The 25,074-nt window shown below is 41.4% G+C and overlaps 2 protein-coding genes across 9 annotated transcripts in view; both read left to right on the plus strand.

Moving 5' to 3' along the window:
* Positions 1 to 15: 15 nt before the first annotated feature.
* On the plus strand, positions 16 to 18,100 carry LOC115150335 (WD repeat-containing protein 48). 2 transcript variants are annotated; one of them, XM_029693524.1, is made up of 19 exons: positions 16 to 106; positions 6,366 to 6,506; positions 6,941 to 7,019; positions 9,017 to 9,099; positions 9,504 to 9,633; positions 10,708 to 10,796; positions 11,397 to 11,498; positions 11,739 to 11,963; positions 13,142 to 13,216; positions 13,430 to 13,532; positions 14,160 to 14,257; positions 14,393 to 14,500; positions 14,609 to 14,705; positions 14,826 to 14,918; positions 15,151 to 15,256; positions 15,489 to 15,576; positions 15,951 to 16,027; positions 16,202 to 16,400; positions 16,656 to 18,100. In XM_029693524.1, exons 1-19 carry the CDS (start codon positions 59 to 61, stop codon positions 16,749 to 16,751), a joined length of 2,037 nt encoding a protein of 678 aa, XP_029549384.1. In that variant the 5' UTR covers positions 16 to 58; the 3' UTR covers positions 16,752 to 18,100. The 2 variants fall into 2 exon arrangements, with proteins under 2 accessions (XP_029549384.1, XP_029549392.1); XM_029693532.1 differs by having other exon boundaries at positions 6,944 to 7,019.
* Positions 18,101 to 21,812: 3,712 nt separating this feature from the next.
* The window catches only part of LOC115150347 (aspartyl/asparaginyl beta-hydroxylase), a 50,129-nt gene continuing 46,867 nt past the window's right edge, over positions 21,813 to 25,074 (plus strand). For 3 of the 7 annotated variants that reach the window (XM_029693543.1, XM_029693552.1, XM_029693576.1), the window contains exon 1: positions 21,824 to 22,101. In XM_029693543.1, coding sequence (XP_029549403.1) covers positions 22,062 to 22,101 — 40 coding nt within the window. In that variant the 5' untranslated portion in view covers positions 21,824 to 22,061. Of the gene's footprint in view, positions 22,102 to 25,074 lie in introns of all 7 variants that reach the window. The other 4 variants (XM_029693568.1, XM_029693586.1, XM_029693594.1 and 1 more) reach the window with 3 other exon arrangements.

A 25,074-nucleotide genomic window follows, 5' to 3' on the forward strand; every position in this document is an offset into this window, starting at 1 on the left:
CTGTGGTAACTAGGGACAACCGCCTTATGGAAGTGACGTCAAGCAGTCATCATGTAAGATGGCGACTCATCACAGGCAGAATGCAGCTGGGCGGAGAAAAGTCCAGGTAAATCACTAATGTATCTATCTTGTCATGCAGTTTCATGCAGAGTAAAGATTTTTCAATTTGCATTCATACACGATACTTATCCGCGGAAATGTATATTTTGCCTGCTCATCCATGGATGTCTTTGAACCCTCAACGTGTGGCGGGCAAGTGCCACCGGTCACTCCTCACTCGGCTCTGGCATTACTAGCAGAGAGCTAGCTAGTTTAGCTTGCTGCTACTCAATACATTCTGCGGCCCGCTGCAAATTACTCAATTCGGTTGACCGAGACCGTGTCTCGTGTTTAATGAGTTGTCAAGGGATTTGCATGTGAACGTGCGATTGTGTGGTGTTGTTATTTCAGCTAACGAGAGACATTGAAGATTTCCCCCGCGCCCACCCTCACATCACGAGCTAGCTGGTTAGCTAGAAAATCACATCCCCTTTAGCTAGCAGGGTTAGCTATGTGGTATGCAACCAGTCGGATGGTGCAATTATCTTTGTCCGATTACAATTGCATAGGCTTGATCCTATGCAATTGCTCGACGTCAGCAAACTGCCGTCACTCACATGCTTTACGAATGATGGCATGCAGTATGTTCAATGATGTTCAACAAGTTAGTGTCCTTGTCTTCTGATGCAATATGATATACTCTATCCATTCAATAATGTTAGTTTGTATGTACATTGCCTTCGAAGTATTCACACCCATTGACAAACTTATTATGTTATTACAAATTGGGATAAAAGTGGATTTAGTTGTCTATTTTTTTAAGGATCTACACAAAATATAAAATTGTCAAAGTGGAAGAAAAATGTTATTAAATAAAAGATTAATCAAAGCTATATAAAAAAACAACAACAATATATATATATATATATATATATATTGCATAAGTATTCAACCCCCTGAGTCAATACCTGTTAGAATCACCTTTGGCAGCAATTACAGCTGTGAGTCTTTCTGGGTAAGTCTAAGAGTTTTACACACCTGGATTGTACAATATTTGCCCATTATTTTATTTGTACTCTTCGAGCTCTGTCAAGTTGGTTGTTGATCATTGCTAGTCAGCCATTTTCATGTCTTGCCATAGATTTTCAAGTTGATTTATGTCAAAACTGTAACTAGGCAACTCAGGAACATTCAATGTTGTCTTGGTAAGCAACTCAAGTGTATTAGGTTTGTTTTAGGTTATTGTCCAGCTGAAAGGTGAATTTGACTCCCAGTGTCTGAAAACCTGGTTCAGTCTGGTTTTCCTCTAGGATTGTGTCCATTCATTTTCTATCCTGAAAAACGCACCAGTCCAATACATTACCAGTGTTTACAAGCCATTTATGACACTTGATTAGTTTCAGCAACAGTGCCTACATGTTATTGTAAAATGAAGAAAAATATAAGTGCAATGTGTGAAGTGTTGGTCCCATGTTTCATGAGGTGAAATAAAAGATCCCCCAAGTTTTCCATACGCACAACAAGCTTTTCTCTAAAATGTTAGTGGCATATCAAGAAGGTGATTAAACAGCATGATCATTTCTCAGGTGCACCTTGTGCTGGGGACAATAAAAGGCCACTCTAAAATGTGCAGTTTGGTCACAACACAATGCCACAGATGTCTAAAGTTCTGAGGGAGCGTGCAATTGGCCTGCTGGCTGCAGGAATGTCAACCAGAGCAGTTGCCAGATAATTGAGTGTTCATTTATCTACCGTAAGCCACCTCCAACATTGTTTTAGAGAATTTGCAGTGTCCAACTGGCCTCAACTGCAGACCATGTGTAACCACGCCAGCCCAGGACCTCCACATCAAATTTTATTGGTCACATACATATGGTTAGCAGATGTTATTGCGAGTGTATCGAAATGCTTGTGCTTCTAGTTCCAACAGTGCAGTAATATCTAACAAGTGATCTAACAATTCCCCAACAACTACCTAATACACACATCTAAAGGAGTGAATGAGAATATGTACATATAAGTATATGGATGAGCGATGGGTGAACGGCATAGGCAAGGTGCAGTAGATGGTATAAAATACAGTTGAAGTCGGAAGTTTACATACACTTAGGTTGTAGTCATTAAAACTCGTTTTTCCACCACTCCACAAATGTCTTGTTAACAAACTATAGTTTTAGCAAGTCGGTTAGGACATCTACTTTGTGCATTACACAGACAGATTATTTCACTTATAGTTCACTGTATCACAATTCCAGTGGGTCAGCTTCTGATAGGCTAATTGACATAATTTGAGTCAATTGGAGGTGTACCTGTGGATGTGTTTTCAAGGCCTACCTTCAAACTCATTGCCTCTTTACTTGACATCATGGGAAAATCTAAAGAAATCAGCCAAGACCTCAGAAAAAAATGTGTTGACCTCTACAAGTCTGGTTCGTCCTTGGGAGCAATTTACAAGCGCCTGAAGGTACCACATTAATCTGTACAAACAATAGTACGCAAGTATAAACACCATGGGACCACGCAGCCATTATAGCACTCAGGAAGGAGACGCGTTCTGTCTCCTAGAGATGAAGGAACTTTGGTGTGAAAAGTGCAAATCAATCCCAGAAAAACAGCAAAGGACCTTGTGAAGACGCTGGAGGAAACAGGTACAAAGGTATCTATATCCACAGTGAAAAGAGTCCTATATTGACATAACCTGAAAGGCCGCTTAGCAAGAAAGAAGCCACTGCTCCAAAACCACCATAAAAAAGCCAGACTACGGTTTGCAACTGCACATGGGGACAAAGATTGTACTTTTTGGAGAAATGTCCTCTGGTCTGATGAAACATAAATAGAACTATTTGGCCATAATGACCATTGTTATGTTTGGAGGAAAAAGGGGGAGGCTTGCAAGCCGAAGAACACCATCCCAACCGTGAAGCACGGAGGTGGCAGCATCATGTTGTGGGGGTGCTTTGCTGCAGGAGGGACTGGTGCACTTCATAAATTAGATGGCATCATGAGGTAGGAAAATTATGTGGATACATTGAAGCAACATCTCAAGACATCAGTCAGGAAGTTAAAACTTGGTCACAAATGGGTCTTCCAAATGAACAATGACCCCCAAGCATACTGCCAAAGTTTTGGCAAAATGGCTTAAGGACAACAAAGTAAAGGTATTGGAGTGGCCATCACAAAGTCCTGACCTCAATCCTATAGAAAATGTGGGGGCAGAACTGAAAAAGTGTGTGCGTGCAAGGAGGCCTACAAACCTGACTCAGTTACACCAGCTCTGTCAGGAGGAATGGGCCAAAATTCACCCAACTTATTGTGGGAAGCTTGTGGAAGGCTCCCCGAAAACGTTTGATCCAAGTTAAACAATTTAATAGGCAATGCTACCAAATACTAATTGAGTGTATGTAAACTTTTGACCCACTGGGAATGTGATGAAAGAAATGAAAGCTGAAATATATCATTCTCTATCTATTAGTCTAACATGTCACATTCATAAAATACATTTGTGATCCTAACTGACTTAAGACAGGGAATTTTTACTAGGATTAAATGTCAGGAATTGTGAAAAACTGAGTTGAAATGTATTTGGCTAAGGTGTATGTAAACTTCCGACTTCAACTCTACATGTGATATGAGTAATGTAAGATATGTAAACATGATTAAAGTTGCATTATTTAAAGTGACTAGTGATCCATTTATTAAAGTGTCCAGTGATTGGGTCTCAATGTAGACAGCAGCCTCTGAGTTAGTGATGGCTATTTAACAGTCTGATGGCCTTGAGATAGAAAAACAGCTATCTCTGTCCCAGCTTTGATGCATCTGTACTGACCTCGCCTTCTGGATAATAGCGGTGTGAACAGGCAGTGGCTCGAGTGGTTGGTTTCCTTGATGATCTTTTTGGCCTTCCTGTGACATCAGGTGCTGTAGGTGTCATGGAGGGCAGGTAGTTTGCCCCCGGTGATGCGTTGTGCAGACCGCACCACCCTCTAGTTAGCCTTGCGGTTGAGGGCGGTGCAGTTGCTGTACCAGGCTGTGATCTGTAAAATTTGTCAGGGTTTTGGGTGATGGGCTAAATTTCTTCAGCCTCCTGAGGTTGAAGAGGCGCTGTTGTGCCTTTTTCACAACACTGTCTGTGTGGATGGACCATTTCAGTTTGTCTGTGATGTGTACGCCCAGGAACTTAACTTTCCACCTTCTTCATTGCTGTCCCTTCGGCTTCTTCACCTGCTCGATCGTCTGAGACCAGCCACCCGGACAGCTGATGGAACTGGGTATGCACAACTGAAGAATTTCTGAAACGGTCTCAGGGAAGCTTATCTGGGTGCTCGTCGTCCTCACCAGGGTCTTGACCTGACTGCAGTTCAGCGTCGTAACCTTCGATGGCCACTGTCACGCTGGAGAAGTGTGCTCTTCACGGATTAATCCAGGTTTCAACTGTACCGGGAAGATTGCAAACAGCGTGTATGGCATCGTGTGAGCGAGCGGTTTGCTGATGTGAACAGAGTGCCCCATGGTGGGGTTATGGTATGGGCAGGCATAAGCTACGGACAATGAACACAATTGCATTTTATCGATGGCAATTTGAATGCACAGTGATACCGTGACGAGATCCTGAGGCCCATTATCGTTTGCCATTCATCCATCGCCTCATGTTTCAGCGTGATAATGCACAGCCCCATGTCGCAAGGATGTGTAATAGAGGTCGACCGATTATGAGTTAATACCGATTAATCTGACAATTTAAAAAAAATATATGTATATATATTTGTAATAATGACAATAACAACACTACTGAATGAACACTTGTATTTTAACTTAATGTAATACATAAATAAAATCTCTTTAGTCTCAAATAAATAATGAAACATGCTCAATTTGGTTTAAATAATGCAAAAACACAGTGTTGGAGAAGAAAGTAAAAGTGCAATATGTGCCATGTAAAAAAACTAACGTTTAAGTTCTTTGCTCAGAACATATGAAAGCTGGTTGTTCAATATTCCCAGTTAAGAAGTTTTAGGTTGTAGTTATTATAGGAATTATGACATGTCGACTATTTCTCTCTATACCATTTGTATTTCATATACCTTTGACTATTGGATGTTCTAATAGGCACTTTATTGCCAGCCTAATCTCAGGAGTTGATAGGCTTGAAGTCAAAAACAGCACTGTGCTTCAAGCATTGCTACGAGCTGCTGGCAAACGCAGTAAAGTTTGAATGAATGCTTACGAGCCTGCTGCTGCCTACCACCACTCAGTCAGACTGCTCTATCAAATATCAAATCATAGACGTAATTATAATATAGTAAACACACAGAAATACGAGCCTTTGGTCGTTAATATTGTCAAATCCGTAAACTATCATTTCAAAAACAAAAAGTTTATTCTTTCAGTGAAATACGGAACCGTTCCATATTTTATCGAACGGGTGGCAACCCTAAGTCTAAATATTGCTGTTACATTGCACAACCTTCAATGTTATGTCATAATTATGTAAAATTCTGGCAAATTAGTTTGCAACGAGCCAGGCGGCCCAAACTGTTGCATATACCCTGACTCTGTGTGCAATGAACGCAAGAGAAGTGACACAATTTCCCTAGTTAATATTGCCTTCTAACATGAATTTCTTTTAACTAAATATGCAGGTTTAAAAAAAATATACTTCTGTGTATTGATTTTAAGAAAGGCATTGATGTTTATGGTTAGGTACATTGAAACGATTGTGCATTTGTTAAATCATCACCCGTTTGGCGAAGTAGGCTGTGATTCGAGGATAAATTAATCAATCGACTATTAATCAATCGACCTCTAATGTATACACAATTCCTGGAAGCTGAAAATGTCCCAGTTCTTCCATGGCCTGCATACTCGCCAGACATGCCACCCATTGAGCATGTTTGGGATGCATTGGATCAACGTGTACGACAGCACGTTCCAATTCCTGCCGATATCCATAGACTTCGCACAGCCATTGAAGAGGAGTGGGACAACATTCCACAGGCCACAATCAACAGCCTGATCAACTATGCGAAGGAGATGTGTCGCGGCCCAAACCGATCAATGAGGCTAATGGAGGTCACGCCAGATACTGACTCGTTTTCTGATCCACGTCCCTACCTTTTTTAAGGTATCGGTGACCAACCGATGCATGTTTTCCCATTCATGTGAAATCCATAGATTAGGGCCTAATGAATTTATTTCAATCGACTGATTTCCTTATTCCTTATATGAACTGTAACTCAGTAAAATCAATGTCAAGGATTCACCAGAAACAATCCATCTTCATTTTGTTATGTGGTTCAAATTGCACTCATATCCAATTCTCTGTGCAGGTATCCTATGTGATTAGGGATGAGGTGGAGAAGTATAACCGCAATGGGGTGAACGCCCTGCAGCTCGACCCGGCCTTGAACCGCCTCTTCACAGCTGGCCGAGACTCCATCATTAGGATATGGAGCGTCAACCAGCACAAGGTAACCTGTCCGTCACCTACACACTTAACCTGGCAGGATGCCATCCTATCTTGACCCTTTGAACCCTTTCACTCTAGGTCACACTGTGATAGTTTCCACTAAATAACACAGCCACAAAGTCAGATTCCACAGCCATAAAGTCAAAATGTGTTGATTGCTTGCATCCTATCACTTTTCAACTGTATTGGAGGAGAGGCTCCAAGGTCCCGCCCCTCTGACTTTCTTCTCCAATATGGGGGAGATGTGAGCTGTCAAGTAAAGAAAAATTGAGAAAGAGCTGATATGTCAGATGTATAGATGTACAGACCCAATATCCATGGTCAATGTTCGAATGAAAAGCGGCAAGCTTTTTGTTGTGCTGTTATTGTAATTGATTGTCATAGAATACTTGCATAAACCCAATGATATTGCAGCATAAGTCTTATTTATTGCAGCAGGACCCGTACATTGCATCGATGGAACACCACACGGACTGGGTCAATGACATCGTCCTCTGTTGCAATGGGAAGACATGTGAGTCAGTGTGACGTGTTAAGCCAGAGTTTAAGTTCTCTAAGAAATTCTCTGAGAACAGTGTCGAACAGAGCCCTACCCGTCAGAATGGATAGCCTATGTTTTTTATTATTAAAGAATGATCACTGAAACACAACTACATTTTAGGACATATCCATCACATGCAAATTGGCAAAACCGTTTTATGGATATTTGCTTGTATAGTGCCTACAGAATGGATTCACACCCCTTGACTTTCCACATTTTCTTTGTTACAAAGTGGGATTTAAATGGATCAAATTGTCATTTTTTGTTAACGATCTACACAAAATACTCTGTCAAAGTAGAAGAAAAAAAATCAATAATATATTTTTGATTAAAGGTATTCAACCCCCTGAGTCAATACATGTTAGAATCACCTTTGGCAGCGATTACAGCTGTGAGTCTTTCTGGGTAAGTCTCTTAAGAACATTGCAAACCTGTATTGTATAATATTTGCCAATTATTATTTTTTAAACTCTTCAAGCTCTGTCAAGTTGGTTGTTGATCATTGCTAGTCAGCCATTTTCAAGTTTTGCCATAGATGTTCAAGCCAATTTAAGTAAACTGTAACTAGGCCACTAAGGAACATTCAATGTTGTCTTGGTAAGCAGCTCTAGTGTATATTTAGTCTTGAGTTTTAGGTTATTGTCCTGCTAAACGGTGGATTTGTCTCCCAGTGTCTGTTGGAAAGCAGACTGAACCAGGTTTTCCTCTAGGACTTTGCCTATGCAAAGTCCTTATCCAAAGAAACTCCCTAGTATACCCATAACATGAACAAAATATAAACGCAACATGTGTTGGTCCCATGTTTCATGAAGTGAAATAAAAGATCCCCCAAATGTTCCATCAGCACAAAAAGCTTATTTCTCTAAAATGTTGTGCACAAATGTGTTAACATCCCTGTTAGTGAGCATTTCTCTTTTGGCAAGAAAATCCATCCAGGTGTGGCATATCAAGAAGCTGATTAAACTTCATAATCATTGCACAGGTGCACCTTGTGCTGGGGACAATAAAATGCAACTCTAAAATGTTTTGTCACACAACACAATAGATGTCTCCAGTTTTGAGGGAGCTTGCAATTGGCATGCTGACTGCAGAAATGTCCACCAGAGCTGTTGCCAGAGAATTTAATGTTTATCTACCATAAGCCGCCGCCAAAATCGTTTTAGAGAATTTGGCAGTACGTCCAACCAGCCTCACAACCGCAGACCATGTGTAACCAGGCCAGCCCAGGACCTCCACATCTAACTTCTTCACCTGTGGGATTGTCTGAGACCAGCCACCCGGGCAGCTGATGAAACTGAGGAGTATTTCTGTCTGAAATAAAGCCCTTTTTGTGAGGATAAGCTCATTCTGATTGGCTCGGCCTGGCTCCCCAGTGGTTGGCCATGCACCTTCCAAAGTGTCATTTATAACTTCACCACGATCAAAGGGATATTCAATATCTGCTTTTTTTTCCCTTCCCATCTACCAATAGGTGCCCTTTGCGAAGCATTGGAAAACCTCACTGGTGTGTGTAGTTGAATCTTTGTTTGAAATTCACTGCTTGACTGAGGGTCCCACATAATTATGTGTGGGGTACAGCGATGGGGTAGTCATTCAAAAATCCTAAAGTTATTTAGGCTTGCCATAACAGAGGTTGAATACTTATTGACTCAAGACATTCCAGCTTTTATTTTTTATTAATTTCTGAGAACATAATTCCACTTTGAGATTATGGGGTATTGTGTGTAGATCAGTGACACAAAATCGAAATTTAATCCATTTCAAATTCAGGTTGTAACACAACAAAATGTGTAAGTCAGGTGGTGTGAGTACTTTTTGAAGGCACTGTATATATTTTGAATATTTTGCAGTCTGGTACAGTTTAGCCTGCAAGCCATTTTTATAAATAAATTGTCATCTTGTCGCTTTTTAAAGCCATATTACCTTTTCCTATTGATCCTGTGTCTGAATAATCTCACTCTGTATTCCAGTGATATCTGCTTCCTCAGACACCACAGTGAAAGTCTGGAATGCGCATAAGGGATTCTGTATGTCCACATTGCGAACACACAAGGTAAGCAATGCCATACTGTATACTGATAGCTCCAAAATACCACACCTCTTATCCCATTTCAAGTGTCATCACAAAGGCCTGAATGCTATCTTGAGATAAGTACCCATAACTTCCGTGTTCATACATCTTCGTTTGAGATAAATGCATATTTACATATTTTACATTTTTAGTCATTTAGCAGACGCTCTTATCCAGAGCGACTTACAGTAGTGAATGCATACATTTCATGCATTTCTTTTCCTGTACTTTAAAGCGAAAGTTACGATACAACTTTATTTCTCTACAGCTGCATTAGATTTAGCATGCACATTTCAAGATGCGTGCTTTAGCCTAATTAGAACCAAAATCTAATTTTAAAAGCACTGAGACTTGGCATCAAAACCCTATGGTTTTGTCTGTACCAGGACTATGTCAAAGCCTTAGCCTATGCCAAGGACAAGGAGTTGGTGGCCTCAGCTGGGCTGGACAGACAGATCTTCCTATGGGACGTCAACACACTAACAGCACTGACTGCCTCCAATAACACCGTCACCAGTGAGTATGCTCTCTCATCTGGATCATGTTCATTCAGCACCAAACTGAAAAAAAGGACTAACCGGGGGGGAGGGATTACCTGGACTCCAATAAGAAATACTAATTTTATTTTCCTCTTGCAAAATGTTTTCAAATGTTTTCTGTTGCATGCCCTAATGAACATAACTCAGCTACCATGTCATAGGCACACCCTGGACCGAGTATTTTAAATGTTCACTGGACTACTTGAAATGTACTGTACAGATCTAGATAGATGTACTGTATATCTGGAGGAATCGCTCGTTGAAGACGATATCTGTGTTCGAATACTCATACTAACATACTATTTGTGACGTAAATTGAGTTTGTAGTAGGCTTATTTGTCATAGTAATCGATATAGTACGTATGCCAAAAGTTTCCAGATGTCCTACTAAATTCACAAAAATACAAAGTATACAGGCAGTAGACACTATTTCCGTGCATAATGCAGTTCTTCAAAAATGGGCGTGGCTTCACAACATTTTCAGATTTGAAGATGCAGCCGAAGTCCGATGAGAGCGGATACAAATTAATTGCTTTAACTAATTATGACAAATGTTAAGAAAATGTTGAGCAATATAATAAAGTAAGGCCTTTTCAAATAACTTACATTACACCTTATGTTGGCTGACAATTTGTTAGCCACGCTAGCCTTACAAACAGCATATCATTACAGCAGTTGCTTGTATGTACCGTTATGTTAGCTACTAATACATAAAACTTGCCAGTATATAAACTATATACTATCTAACTACCCAACGTTTATTGACTTCATTATTCACGTCATTCTTAGCTAAGTGGTATAGTCGTTGTGCGTTCTTAGTGGACATTGTTAATGAAGTTGTAAGATGTCTAGCTAGTATATACGCATTAAGTATGTAGTATACAGTATGTTAGTATGGGTATTCGAACACAGCTAATGTCTTCAAGTACACATCAATTTGAATGATGGCCATGGGTATCTTTACCGGTCTTTAAGTGCCACTGACTGACCAGAAGTCTGTTGAGACAGACCTGAGTGTTGTAACTATGCTGTTGTTGTCTTCTTCTCCCAGCCTCCTCACTGAGTGGGAACAAAGACTCCATCTACAGTCTGGCTATGAATCAGATGGGCACCGTCGTCGTGTCTGGGTCCACTGAAAAGGTGGGTTCTTAAATCACACTTGTATTGATATATTCTTAATGTTTCCAGTGGTGTGATGACATTTGGTATAATACTTCCAGCTAACTGAAGCTGATTTATTTTACTGCCATTTTCTAAAGTGAGATGTGTTTAAAGGTTCAAAGCAGCCATTTTATCTCAATAACAAATAATTTATGGGTAACAATTAAGTACCTCACTGTGATTGTTCAATTAAAATGGTCAAAAATCTAACAGAAATTGGTTCTTAGCAAAGAGCAATTTCTGGGAGTGGTCTGAGTGGGGAGGGGAAAACTAGCTGTTATTGGCCGAGGGGAACTCTCTTTCTCATTGGTCTATTAACTAAATTACCGCCTGGTGATATCACCAGGCAGTCCAAAACTCCATCCAGCTGAAATTTCAGGTGGTCTTTTCAAACAGTTTTTGTTGGTGGCACACACCATGAACGAGTGTGCCACCAACAAAAATGCAGACCTCTGCATGTAAGAGTGCCACCAACAAAAACCTTAACCTATGTTTTTACATTTTTTGGTTTGGCAATTCGAAATTAACTATGTTTTTTTCCTATATACCTCATAAAGAGTGAATGTGTCCTTTTTAAAGGTACTGAGAGTTTGGGATCCTCGAACTTGTGCCAAACTGATGAAGTTGAAAGGCCACACAGACAACGTCAAATCATTACTGCTAAACAGGGATGGCACTCAGGTAAGGATGGCCCTTACAAATCTCATCTTGTCGCTCACCTTTAAAAATGTCAGCCACTGGTACTCTTTTGTGGAAGCCTTATTTTTCATATAGGGACGAAGAGGACTTGACATGTTTTTTAAATACCTTTTGGAGGATTTCTGGAATCAGCAGGGAATAAACTGCGAGGGAAGCCTCCAACCTGAAATTTTCAACTGGGATTTCGCATTCCTAATGTTACAGCTCTCTTTTCTCGCCCAGTGTCTCTCGGGCAGCTCAGACGGGACCATCCGGTTGTGGTCGCTGGGGCAGCAGCGGTGCATCGCCACCTACCGGGTGCACGATGAGGGCGTATGGGCCCTACAGGTCAACGAGGCCTTCACGCACGTCTACTCTGGTGGCCGCGACCGCAAGATCTACTGCACCGACCTGAGGAACCCAGAGCTCCGCATGCTCATCTGTGAGGAGAAGGCCCCCGTCCTCAAGGTGAGAGGGGTGTGGTTATTGGGATACTCTGAGCAGAGGGCATGCTGGGAAATGTAGTTGTAAAGTGTCTAACTTGTAGATATTAGGCCTGGATGTTTATTGGACTTAAGTATTTTGAGCCATATACAGTCCAGTCGTAATGTTACAATGTTTTTTCTTGTCTCAGCCTTAAAGGCCCAGTGCAGTCCAAAACGTATTTTCCTGTGTTTTATATATATTTACACACTGAGGTTGGAATAATACTGTGCAATTGTGAAAGTGATGATAATGCCCTTTTAGTGTAACATGCTGACCAAACCGAACACGTCGTATGCGCGAGCTTCGCAAAATGAATGTAGAAATCCATGTTATTCAATTATTGCACCCGCACTGCTCGCGTGCGCCAACGAGCGTCTGCGTTGCCAAGGGCTAAAATAGAAGTCATTCCTATTTCTGGCGCAGATCACGCTGCAAGTCCTGCTTCTCCCATCTCATTGGTTTATAGAAGCAGGTACCCACGTGCCATCTTCTCATTGGTTATACCCACGTGGGTGATTGAAAGACGAAATGTTTTGGTGGTTGTCGTGGTAATATTATGAAAGTGTAGATGCCAATCACCATATAAGTTCAAAGATGAAAAGGCCTGGAAGGAGGAGAGATGACTACAAACGATTCGGTTGACCGTTTTATGTGTGGATTAAAATTGTCGGGGTAGAGGACCTTGTGCATTTCAGGTAAAATAACAACTCAATGTTTATATCCCAGGACAAATTAGCTAGCAACAGCAAGCTAGCTAAATAGGACAAATTAGCTAGCAAGTGCAAGCTAACTAGCTAAATTGCCATACATGTTAAATGCTTTTCGACCTGTCCCCAAATTAATCTCATTGGTTCAGTGTTTGTATGCACGATAGCGCACGATGGCGCACACGCGCAGCCGGTTTGGGTTCCGTGTAAGAGATGTTTGAAAAGACCACCTGAAATGTCAGCCTGTTTTGGTAGGATGGAGTTTTGGCCTGCCTGGTGACATCACCAAAATTCTTGCTTGAGAAATTGCTCTTTGCTAAGAAGCTATTTTTTTTACATTTTTTTTAAACATAGTAAGGTACTAAATTGTTACCAAGAAATGATTTGATATTGAGATAAAATAGTCTGCATTGGACCTTTAAGTGAAGGCTGCTCTGTGTCTCCCTGGTTCAGATGGAGCTGGACCGCTCAGCTGACCCCCCCACGGCCCTCTGGGTCTCCACCACCAAGTCCACTGTCAACAAATGGGTAAGCATCATAGCTGGAGTGGAACAGCAGGGGTTTTATATGAGTAATTGATATGTTAATATTACATGGAAGTAGAATTATACTGGATATAACACAGTAGAAACAAAGAATTCCGTATAGCCTGTGGGTCTCTTTTAAGAGAACCTTGTGTCTGTATACTTTTAATGCAATGTTCACTCCCTGATTTATGTTTCCTGTCATGATTCATTGCAGTCTCTGAAGGGCATTCACAATTTCCGAGCATCTGGAGATTACGACAACGACTGCACTACTCCCCTGACGCCTCTCTGCACACAGCCCGAGCAGGTTGTTAAAGGTAAACAGTTAACTTCATAAGTCTCCCAGTCTTTGCATTGCAAATTCTGGTATTTAGAATATAATAGATACATTATGAACACATGCTCTTTCCATGACAGACTGACCCGGTGAATCCAGGTGAAAGCTGTGATCCCTTATTGACTTGTTAAATCCACTTCAGTCAGTTTAGGGGAGGAGACAGGTTAAAGAAGGATTTTTAAGCCCTGAAGCAATTGAGACATGGATTGTCTATGTGTGCCATTCAGGGGGTGAATGGGCAAGACAAAAGATTTCAGTGCCTTTGAACGGGGTATGGTAGTAGGTGCCAGGCGCTGTGGTTTGTGGCAAGAACTGCAATGCTTCTGGGTTTTTCACGCTCAACCGTTTCCTGTGTGTATCAAGCATGGTCCACAACCCAAAGGACATCCATCCAACTTGACACAACTGTGGGAAGCATTGGGATCAACATGGGCCAGCATCCCTGTGGAATGCATTTGACACCTTGTAGAGTCCATGTCCCAATGAATTGAGGCTATTCTAAGGGAAATGTGGGGAGTGCAATTCAATATTAGGAAGGTGTTCTTAATGTTTTGTACACTGTACGTTCTAGGCCTAAATGGGTGTTGTGTGTATTTCTGTCCACTAGGCGGAGCCAGCATTATTCAGTGCCACATTCTGAACGACAAGAGACATATACTAACCAAAGATACCAACAACAACGTTGCATACTGGGATATTTTAAAGGTGCGTGCCCATTGCCTTTTGTGTTTTACATTTGGGTTTTCTGCCGTCATCCGTCTCTCTGCCATCTTCCATCTCTCTGCCATCTCTCCATCGTTTGCCATATCGTTTGATTGAATACCTCTTGTCCTCATTCAGGCGTGTAAAGGGGAAGACCTGGGAAAGATGGAGTTCGACGAAGAGATTAAAAAGAGGTTTAAAATGGTGTATGTGCCAAACTGGTTCTCTGTGGATCTTAAGACTGGGGTAAGATGATCCTGCCTTCTTTTTTTACATTGTAAAGCTTTGGACAGTAATAGCAATAGGTAGGACAGTGATTTGCCTTCATTTTAATGCACATATTTCGTTGGGTAGATGTTGACCATCACGCTGGATGAGAGTGACTGCTTTGCTGCGTGGGTGTCGGCCAAGGATGCAGGCTTCTCCAGTCCTGATGGGGCTGATCCCAAATGTGAGCGCTTTTAAAATAAAATGTACTGCCTTGCAAGATCAACTGGACTTTATACCCACACAAAGTGAATATGGTCCCATATGTGCAGTACCGTCCGTATAGTGTTGTCTTCTCTTCTAGTGAACCTGGGGGGACTGCTGCTGCAGGCCTTACTGGAGTATTGGCCCCGGACACACGTCAACCCTATGGATGAAGAAACCCAGATGAACCACGGTGCGCTGTTACACACACACACACACACAGTTGCAAGAAAGGCATTTCACTGTACTTGTGCATGTGACATTAACACTTGAAAAACACACTTACATATACTACTGTAATAATATAATGTATATAATAATAATATCAAGTATAATGCAGGCAGCCTTTGATATTCTTCTGACGTTATTGAGTTTAATTAAAACTATCAGTGTGTGTGTGTGTGTGTGTGTGTTTCTGTCTTCAGTGAACGGGGAGCATGAGAGCAGGATACAGAAAGGTAATGGCTACTTCCATGTTCCCCCTCACACGCCAGTCATCTTTGGAGAGGCAGGGGGAAGGACCTTGTTCAGGTAAAATACACAGCATTACTTACAGTACATGAAATATGAACATTTTCCATCCATGCTGCTGTTGAAGTCTGCTAAACCGCCCTGTGATAGTCGGACATGGTTGGGAATAGTATTGGTTTTCGTTGAAATACTGTGCCGAGCGGCACTCAATCAAGCTTTTGCCGGTGTAATGGAACCAATGGAATAGTTCCAGAAGTGCAAACCCCACCCATCCGGCCCTCTCTTTCTCTAGGTTATTGTGTCGAGACTCAGGTGGTGAAACTGAGTCCATGTTGCTCAACGAGACCGTGCCACAGTGGGTCATCGACATCACCGTGGATGTGAGCTCTCGACTTATTATTAATGATAAATATTTTATATGTACACTCCCAGTCAAAAAGTTTGGATACACCTACTCATTCAAGGGTTTTTCTTTATTTTTACTATTTTCTGCATTGTACAATAATATTGAAGACATCAAAACTATGAAATAACACATACGGAATTATGTAGTAAACAAAAAAGTGTTAAGTAAATTAAAATATATTTTATATTTGAAATTCTTCAAAGTAGCCAACCATTGCCTTGATGACAGCTTTGCACACTCCTCCATGACTGGTACTGTATATGTATCTTTTAACATTACAGTATTATAGCTAATTTTGTAGTGTTGATACAATATGATTCTCATGTATGATTCTTCCCTGTGATTTAGAAAAACATGCCCAAATTCAACAAAATCCCATTCTACCTCCAGCCTCATTCTTCCTCTGGTGCAAAAACCTTAAAGAAGTAAGTACAACATTTTAAACTGACAATCTGTTTTTCTGTTCCTATTATTGTTCTTTGTTCATCCTTCCCTGCAAAACATATTTTCCTATTGGTATCATTCACTTGATCTATTTATCTCAACCGTTCGATGTTCTAAGCTTGCAGTTATATTCCAACGTTGTGGTTCTTCCGTAGGGACCGTCTGTCTGCCAGCGACATGCTCCAGGTAAGGAAGGTGATGGAACACGTATACGAGAAGATCATCAACCTGGACAACGAGTCTCAGACGGGGGCCTCGGGGAACAACGACAAGCCCAGCGAGCAGCAGCAGAAGGAGGAGGAGGACGTGGCCGTGCTGGCCGAGGAGAAGATTGAGCTGCTCTGTCAGGACCAGGTACTGTACAGCATACTGTACAAAAACCCTACCTCTTCAAAAGAGTATCTTAAACAATCCCCCCCCTTTTCTAGCTCTGACTTTGCTGATAGCTACTTTATTGAGGAAAAATGTACTTACTATGCCTGTGATATGTAGTTGTCCCACCTAGCTATTTTCAGATGACTACACTAACTGTAAGTCCACTCTGGATAAGAGCGTCTGCTAAATGACTCAAATGTATTAATATATGTTACCACTTTTCGTTGTTTGTAGGTATTGGATCCCAACATGGACCTGCGGACGGTCAAGCATTTTATCTGGAAGAGCGGCGGAGACCTAACCCTTCACTATCGGCAGAAGTCCACGTGAGGTCACCGGTGTCTTCTTGTGCTATCCTGACCTCCTCCTCCTTCCTCTGGCACAAAACATGGACTGTTCAAACTCATCCAACCAGATCCATGTGTTAGTAACACAAACCTGTGCTCAACGACTCCTTGTTAGAGCCTTATAACCCCTCAAAGCATTTGTTTGGTCTGTAGCCAGAGTGTCACACAATAATCACTGTTCTCCAATCAGCCAGAACACACAAGGAGAAAGGAAGGTAACTATTGTTACTGTGTACAGTGAATGGACTGAAGACATTTCCAGGGCATTTTAAGGTTCTTTGTTATTTAGGTTTTATTTCATGACGTTTCCTTGCTTCCTTTTTGTTAATTTTTTTCCTTTTTTGTAAGTAAGCTTTTTATTGACATGCCCATCTTCCGAGAGAGAAGGCGTGACGACCAGCTTGAGAAAGTCACTATGCTTGGGGGTTCACTTTGTGACATGAGTATGTTTTAGTTTCTGTTGGGGTCCCCCCCATACATTCCTAGAACATGCTTGTTTTCGACCACCTATCACCACCCTTCATCCTCGTCCATGGTTAGGAAAGGGTTTGTTGAGGAACATTTTCTGGATAGTCAGGCGACCATTCAAACCAATCAAAGACTTGACAGAATGTAAAGACATGACGATGTTTATTGTGTGGCTTGTGTGATATTCCTCAGTTACCTTAGTTTGGCAACTGGCTGATGTATTGAAAGCTGCTGGGTGAAGCTTCTCTCACCAAATGGACACATACAAGTACACATTCCCCATACTATCTCTTTAGCGAACACTGTTATTAAATTACTGAACCCATCTTTCTTTTTGTAAATAGACTGTCATATTTTATAGGCAACTTGGCACAAGTTGTACTTCTGATCATCAGGAACATTATATTTTCTTTTTTTAGCAAAACCTATGTTATTTTCAAAAGGGTGCTTTCTCATGTAAAAAAAATATCATTAAAATCACAAATGTCAAGAAGCAACAGGTATGTACAATTTAAAGGACCCACTGAATCAGGATGTTTATAGGCTACTGTACTGTATTTGAGAGCAAAGCTAAATTGTTGTCATTGGCATTACCCATGACAGTCTGCTGCTAAATCGGCCTATATCCATTATACACTGACAAAGTTTATGGGGGGATATTCTTGAGGAAAGTGGAGGGAATCACAAAACTTTTTTTTTTCTTTTTTTTATGCCAACGAAATGAAGACTGTGCTCTCAAACACCAACAATGTGAATTGCACAGTGTTATAGCAAATGTATTATAATAAAGAATTTATTTGGTTTTAATCCTAAAGAAACTTTGGTTGTTGAATAATCTCTACATTAAAAAAAGCTACTAAAGAATTATATGCCTCTGTATCCACAACCGCTTATGCTCCCAAGTGCTGATTGTAATTTAATATATATTGTGGGTGCATAAGCGCTTAATCAATTAGCCAACATGACAATGAGAATAACATGCTTTTGAATTTCAGAGAAAGATGAATTGCATTGATCAGAGACTTAAGATCAGAAATCACATTGCCGAATTCCAGGACACAAAAGGCTACAACTTGCAATGTGGAATGTGATATTTGTCATGGAATACAAATGCTGCTGGAAGCAGGAGTGCAGTTGTCATGGTCTGAGCTCTGTCATCTGTGGGTCTGTACATCTGCAAGTATGTGTAAATGCTCAACTATACAGTATGTGTGTGTGTATATATATATAAGACATTTTTTGCAATTGTATAGTCATCCCTGAAGCTCTCTTGATCTATATCTCTCCAGATTGTTTCCAGGGAGCCCATCAGGGATCATCAACTAGAATCAGCCACGGGACTATTTATTTCTTGAATGGATGGTCAGGGGACCTGAACATAATTACAAATACTTTGTAGACTGCAAATTGACAGCAAGAAGCCCAAACGGATATAATATTTGAATTTGGGGGCACGGCCGCCAGTTGGGGAACCCTGCATGGTTAGAGCTGACCAATTATTTATACACTGCTCAAAAAAATAAAGGGAACACTTAATCAACACAATGTAACTCCAAGTCAATCACACTTATGTGAAATCAAACGGTCCACTTAGGAAGCAACACTGATTGACAACACTGATAGACAACAGGTGGAAATTATAGGCAATTAGCAAGACACCCCCAATAAAGGAGTGGTTCTGCAGGTGGTGACCACAGACCACTTCTCAGTTCCTATGCTTCCTGGCTGATGTTTTGGTCACTGGTGAATGCTGGCGGTGCTTTCACTCTAGTGGTAGCATGAGACGGAGTCTACAACCCACACAAGTGGCTCAGGTAGTGCAGCTCATCCAGGATGGCACATTAATGCGAGCTGTGGCAAGAAGGTTTGCTGTGTCTGTCAGCGTAGTGTCCAGAGCATGGAGGCGCTACCAGGAGACATGGAGGAGGCCGTAGGAGGGCAACAACCCAGCAGCAGGACTGCTACCTCCGCCTTTGTGCAAGGAGGAGCAGGAGGAGCACTGCCAGAGCCCTGCAAAATGACCTCCAGCAGGCCACAAATGTGCATGTGTCTGCTCAAACGGTCAGAAACAGACTCCAGGAGGGTGGTATGAGGGCTCGACGTCCACAGGTGGGGGTTGTGCTTACAGCCCAACATCGTGCAGGACGTTTGGCATTTGCCAGAGAACACCAAGATTGGCAAATTCGCCACTGGCACCCTGTGCTCTTCACAGATGAAAGCAGGTTCAAACTGAGCACATGTGACAGACGTGACAGAGTCTGGAGACGCCGTGGAGAACGTTCTGCTGCCTGCAACATCCTCCAGCATGACCGGTTTGGCGGTGGGTAAGTCATGGTGTGGGGTGGCATTTCTTTGGGGGGCCGCACAGCCCTCCATATGCTCGCCAGAGGTAGCCTGACTGCCATTAGGTACCGAGATGAGATCCTCAGACCCCTTGTGAGACCATATGCTGGTGCGGTTGTCCCTGGGTTCCTCCTAATGCAAGACAATGCTAGACCTCATGTGGCTGGAGTGTGTCAGCAGTTCCTGCAAGAGGAAGGCATTGATGCTATGGACTGGCCCGCCCGTTCCCCAGACCTGAATCCAATTGAGCACATCTGGGAGATCATGTATCGCTCCATCCACCAACGCCACGTTGCACCACAGACTGTCCAGGAGTTGGCAGATGCTTTAGTCCAGGTCTGGGAGGAGATCCCTCAGGAGACCATCCGCCACCTCATCAGGAGCATGCCCAGGCATTGTAGGGAGGTCATACAGGCACGTGGAGGCCACACATACTACTGAGCCTCATTTTGACTTGTTTTAAAGACATTACATCAAAGTTGGATCAGCCTGTGGTGTGGTTTTTCACTTTAATTTTGAGTGTGACTCCAAATCCAGACCTCCATGGGTTGATAAATTGGATTTCCATTGATTATTTTTGTGTGATTTTGTTGTCAGCACATTCAACTATGTAAAGAAAAAAGTATTTAATAAGATTATTTCATTCATTCAGATATAGGATGTGTTATTTTAGTGGGAAGCTGTTTAGAAGCCAACATGGCTCCATCTTGGCACTCCCCATCAATGTGGAAAATATTTTGGAAGCTATAGAAATCCGTTTTTTAACGTCTACATTTGTTTTTGCCATGTTTATTCTATTACAGACATCTTAATAGGCTTGGGCGGTATACCGTATACCAGGGGTATTTGGAAAAAGCCACAGGAGGGTTTTTCTATACTATAAATACCATCAAAACTATCATTTAGAAGTTTTTCAATAAATGTGAATATTTTTTTGCAATATTTTTAGTTATTACCTGCAATCAACTTGTGCAATACCTTAGAAGATTAAGAAGATTGCGTTCATTTCATTTGTCAAATTATTTTAAACTATTACGTATACCGTAGTTCCCCAGAACAGTTGAGCCGGTAATGTGTTTGTTTGTAAATAGCACAATAAGAGAGAGCAAGCTGGTGAGGCCATAGCGTTCTATATCTATCGGCAAGTCTGTTGTGTGTCGCACGAGTTGGAGTTACACTTGTATGCAATACACTACTAAATGTTTGCCATCAGATATCTTATAATTGCTTTCTTCCAGAAGTCAAAGAGCTCTGGATGAGGTATCTGTACAGCTGTCATTTTTTTTTGTGCTTCCTACTAGCGTTTAGCTTTTTTTGTCTCCGTTCTTTTCCCATCTGGTCCGTGTACACATGCAGGCTTTTCTGAAGAAAGAGCAGCATCACAACTTTGTTCATTTGCACAATTTCTCTCATTCACTGTCGCTTATAAATGTCAACACTCACCGAAAATAACATTTGGTAGCTACTAGCTATGCTTGTATAACTTTATGAGCTGGATTTGCTTGTCTTTGCAATTAGTTTATGTCCGTTCTTGCTCGTTAGCCTTTAGCCAACAGCATCTGTGATTTTTCTTTTAGTTAGTGCTAATTTTGTTAGCACTCTTGTAATAGAGGCCCAATGGGCTTTTCTCGCACCCCTTATGTGCTTTGCTGGTAATACCATAAATCCCGGTATGACAATATGAACATCTGGATACCGCCCAAGCCTGCACCTTAATGCATACTTTTAAATTGTATTATGTGAGATAAACATAAAGATTGTAGTAAACTATTTTTGAAAGTTCTAGTTTTACTGTCCCCACTACACCAAAAAATACAAAGATACATTTAATTGAAATACTGCAGAATTCCATTTATTCCCATGGAGGACTGCTTCTTCTTGGGAGTGGCAATATGGCCGATCGGTGGCTTCAAAGACTCTCACTGGCCAATACATAGCAGTACGATCCAGGGTTTAAATACATCACTGGATTTGACCCCCCAGAAGATACTGCAGTCATCCCCATCAGGGACCCAGGCAGAGAAATCCCCGCCTGTCTCAGGTTCGATACTATACAGCCCTCTCTGTCCCTTCTAGGTCCACCCAGCAGCCACCTCAACCACTTTGATGTTTATGTTATGTGAAGATTTTTCGCGATTTTTGCTGTTATCAAAACTGCAGGGCGGAAATCTCTGGGCACTCCCAACAAGTAGTGGTCCAAGCGGTTGAATTACAGCAAAAAAATAATCCGCAGAAAACTCCGCCCATCTCTCATTCCCTGTCGTGGACTGGCGGAATTTAAGATCACTCAATAGTAAACTGGTTACCATGGACTTTAGCTTGTCACTCAGTATACATGAGGACATGATTATTTTGTTGGAATAGTAGGTAATAGGAAGCTACCTCTATCAAGGTGGTATCAGCAATTCATTTAGGGAACAAGAAGGGAGTTTACAGGCTAATTATTTGAATCCTTTGAACAGTCAGCATCCGTGCACTTACAATGGCTCCAAGGAAGAATTTCAGAAACCAAGCCAAAAAAGGTCGGTAACCTTCCCTATGCTAACTAGCTAACAGCATAGCTCGTACGCTAAATGATTGTGCAAGTCTAGCTAGTTAAATATTGATTTGCCAGTTATGCAACTGCACGATCACCAGTCAAAGAATAATGTATTTGATAATGTTCTTTCCTCGAGCCAATTGTGCAGAATCAATTTTAAAACGCTACAATGTAGCAACTAGGTAATGTTACAATGTAGCCCCGCTGCTAACGTTCACTGTTGTCCACTGTGTCCGCGGGTTAGTTAATGTCTTCAGTACATTTAGAAGGGAGTTTATATGTTTAGCTATTTGTCTTCTGTTGTTGGTTTAGGCTTCGTGTTTCTCTCTTCTCAAATGATGATGAATGTGAATGATGCTGCTATGTTGGCCTGTGGGGAATGGCCATCAAATTATTCCATATTCCCAGTGCACACCATGTCATTCATCCAGACCATCCCTGGGCACGCATATCTGGTTAAAAAAACCCGTCTAACTGTTTCATGGATTTTGTGTCATTTAAAAGGTTGCATAACATTTTTCACACTAATAATCTACTCTTAAATTATCTTAGAATAAGAGTGTCTTAATTGAGGACTGAGTCTAAACTAGTGAAAAGTGTCCTGTGTTGTGACTGGTGGATAATAGTTACTTATAACAAGGAACTGTCAATGCATGGATTTTAATTGTGTTTTCATTGCACAAACTGGCTTAGTTTATAGCAAGTATTTCCCACTATAAGTGGGTTTCAATCAGAAGTGCAAAGACATGGGAAGTTGTCTGTTGCACTGCAGTGCACGGGATGCTATTATAAAAAGTCAACATGCACTGTGATTGTAATATCTGATTGGAAGGCATAGCCTACTAATGCTTGGCCCTGTTTGCAGTGCTGTGACCTCAATGGGTTGTTTGTGCTGGTATTGGGAAAGAGACACTGAATCTACAGTAGGGTGTCACAACTGCCAAGGCAACATCAACCACAGACAAATGTTGCAGGCGTGCGTATGTCTGACAGTTGTTCATCTTCATGGTCCATGCCCTGTAACATCCTTTGTTAGACAGATTGTTGCCGAACCCTTTGGCTGCCATTTATGGACCTACTACTCTGATGCACTCGCCTATTGAAAAAGTTGATGATGATTATTTGGTTAACACAAATTATGATTAGTCGATAACCTTTATATTTTTTATAAACACATGAAGATTAGCCAATGGCCTTAGAGGAAGTCATTATAGTCTTCTGTCATGATGGCTGAAATACACTGAGTGTACCAAATGTCAGGAACTCTTTCCATGACATGGACTAACCAGGTGAAAGCTATGATCCCTTATTGATGTCACTTGTTAAATCCACTTCAATCAGTGTAGATGAAGTGGAGGAGACAGGTTAAAGAAGGATTTTTTTAAAAGCTTTGAGACATGCATTGTGTACGTGTGCCATTCAGAGGGTGAATGGGCAAGACAAAATATTGAAGTGCCTTTGGTATGGTAGTAGGTTGAGTTCCCTTGGGTATGGTAGTAGGTGCCAGGCTCGTGTGTCAAGAGCTGCAATGCTGCTGGGTTTTTCCATGCTCAACAGTTTCCCGCGTCTATCAAGAATGGTCCACCACCCAAAGGACATCTTGACAACTATGGGCATCATTGGAGTCAACATGGGACAGAATCCCATATACGCCTCTACAACCACAGCTAATGATGTCACTGAAACCCTTAACAAAGAGTTACAGTCTGTTTTGGAATGGGTGGCCAGTAATAAAACTGGTCCTGAACATCTCTAAAACTAAGAGCATTGTATTTGGTGCAAGTCATTCCCTAAGTTCTAGACCTCAGCTGAATCTGGTAATGAATGATGTGGCTGTTGAACAAGTTGAGGAGACTAAATAACTTGGTGTTACCTTAGATTGTAAACTTTCATGGTCAAAACGTATAGATTCAATGGTTGTAAAGCTGGGGAGAGGTCTGGCTGTAATAAAGAGATGTTCTGCTTTTTTGACACCACACTCCAAAAATCAAGTCCTGCAGGGTCTAGTTTTGTCTTATCTTGATTATTGTCCAGTCATGTGCAAACAAAGACTTAGTTAAGCTGCAGCTGGCCCAGAACAGAGCAGCACATTTTGCTCTTCATTGTAATCAGAGGGCTGATATAAATACTATGCATGCCAGTCTCTCTTGACTAAGAGTTGAGGAGAGACTGACTGCATCACTTCTTTTTATAAGAACCATTAATATGTTGAAAATCCCAAATTATTTACATAGTCAACTTACACACAGCTCTGACACACACTTACTCAACCAGACATGCCACCAGGGGTCTTTTCAGTCCCCAAATCCAGAACAAACTCTGTTCCTTATCATATTGCTCAAATAAACAGCAAACCTGGTTTAAAACCCCCCAGATAAAGCAACGCCACATGGCAGAACACCTCTTCCCTATTTGACCTAGATAGTTTGTGTGTATTAATATATAGACTACGTGGGCCTTTTTTTAATTGATGTAGTTCTGTCCTTGAGCTGTTTTTGTATATTAATGTTCTGTATTATTTCATGTTTTGTGTGGACCTCAGGAAGAATAGCTGCTGTTTTCGCAACAGCTAATGAGGATCCTAATAAAATACCAAATCCCGTTGGAACGCTTTCGACACCTTGTAGAGTCCATGCCCCGACAAATTGAGGCTGTTCTGAGGGCAAAACGTGGTGCAACTCAATATGTTTTGTACACTGCTTGTGTAATGATGATTGTGACGTTTCAAATTGCATTGCTGGCTTCTGTATCATGGCAACTAGCGTATTGCGTGCCCCATTGTTGGAAGCAGTCGAGAGAGTGCCATGTATTGCACATTGTCGTTAAGGTATGGTATCAACATATTTAGACTAGGTTAAATGGTTGGAAGTTTGTAAGCCAATAAAACACTACTCCACCAATCTAGTGAGAAGATGGTAGTGCCCGTATAGCACCAGAATGGGTGTGTCAGCCTTGT

The sequence above is a fragment of the Salmo trutta genome, chromosome 2 (genome assembly GCF_901001165.1).
Source record: "Salmo trutta chromosome 2, fSalTru1.1, whole genome shotgun sequence".
NCBI lineage: Eukaryota > Metazoa > Chordata > Actinopteri > Salmoniformes > Salmonidae > Salmo > Salmo trutta.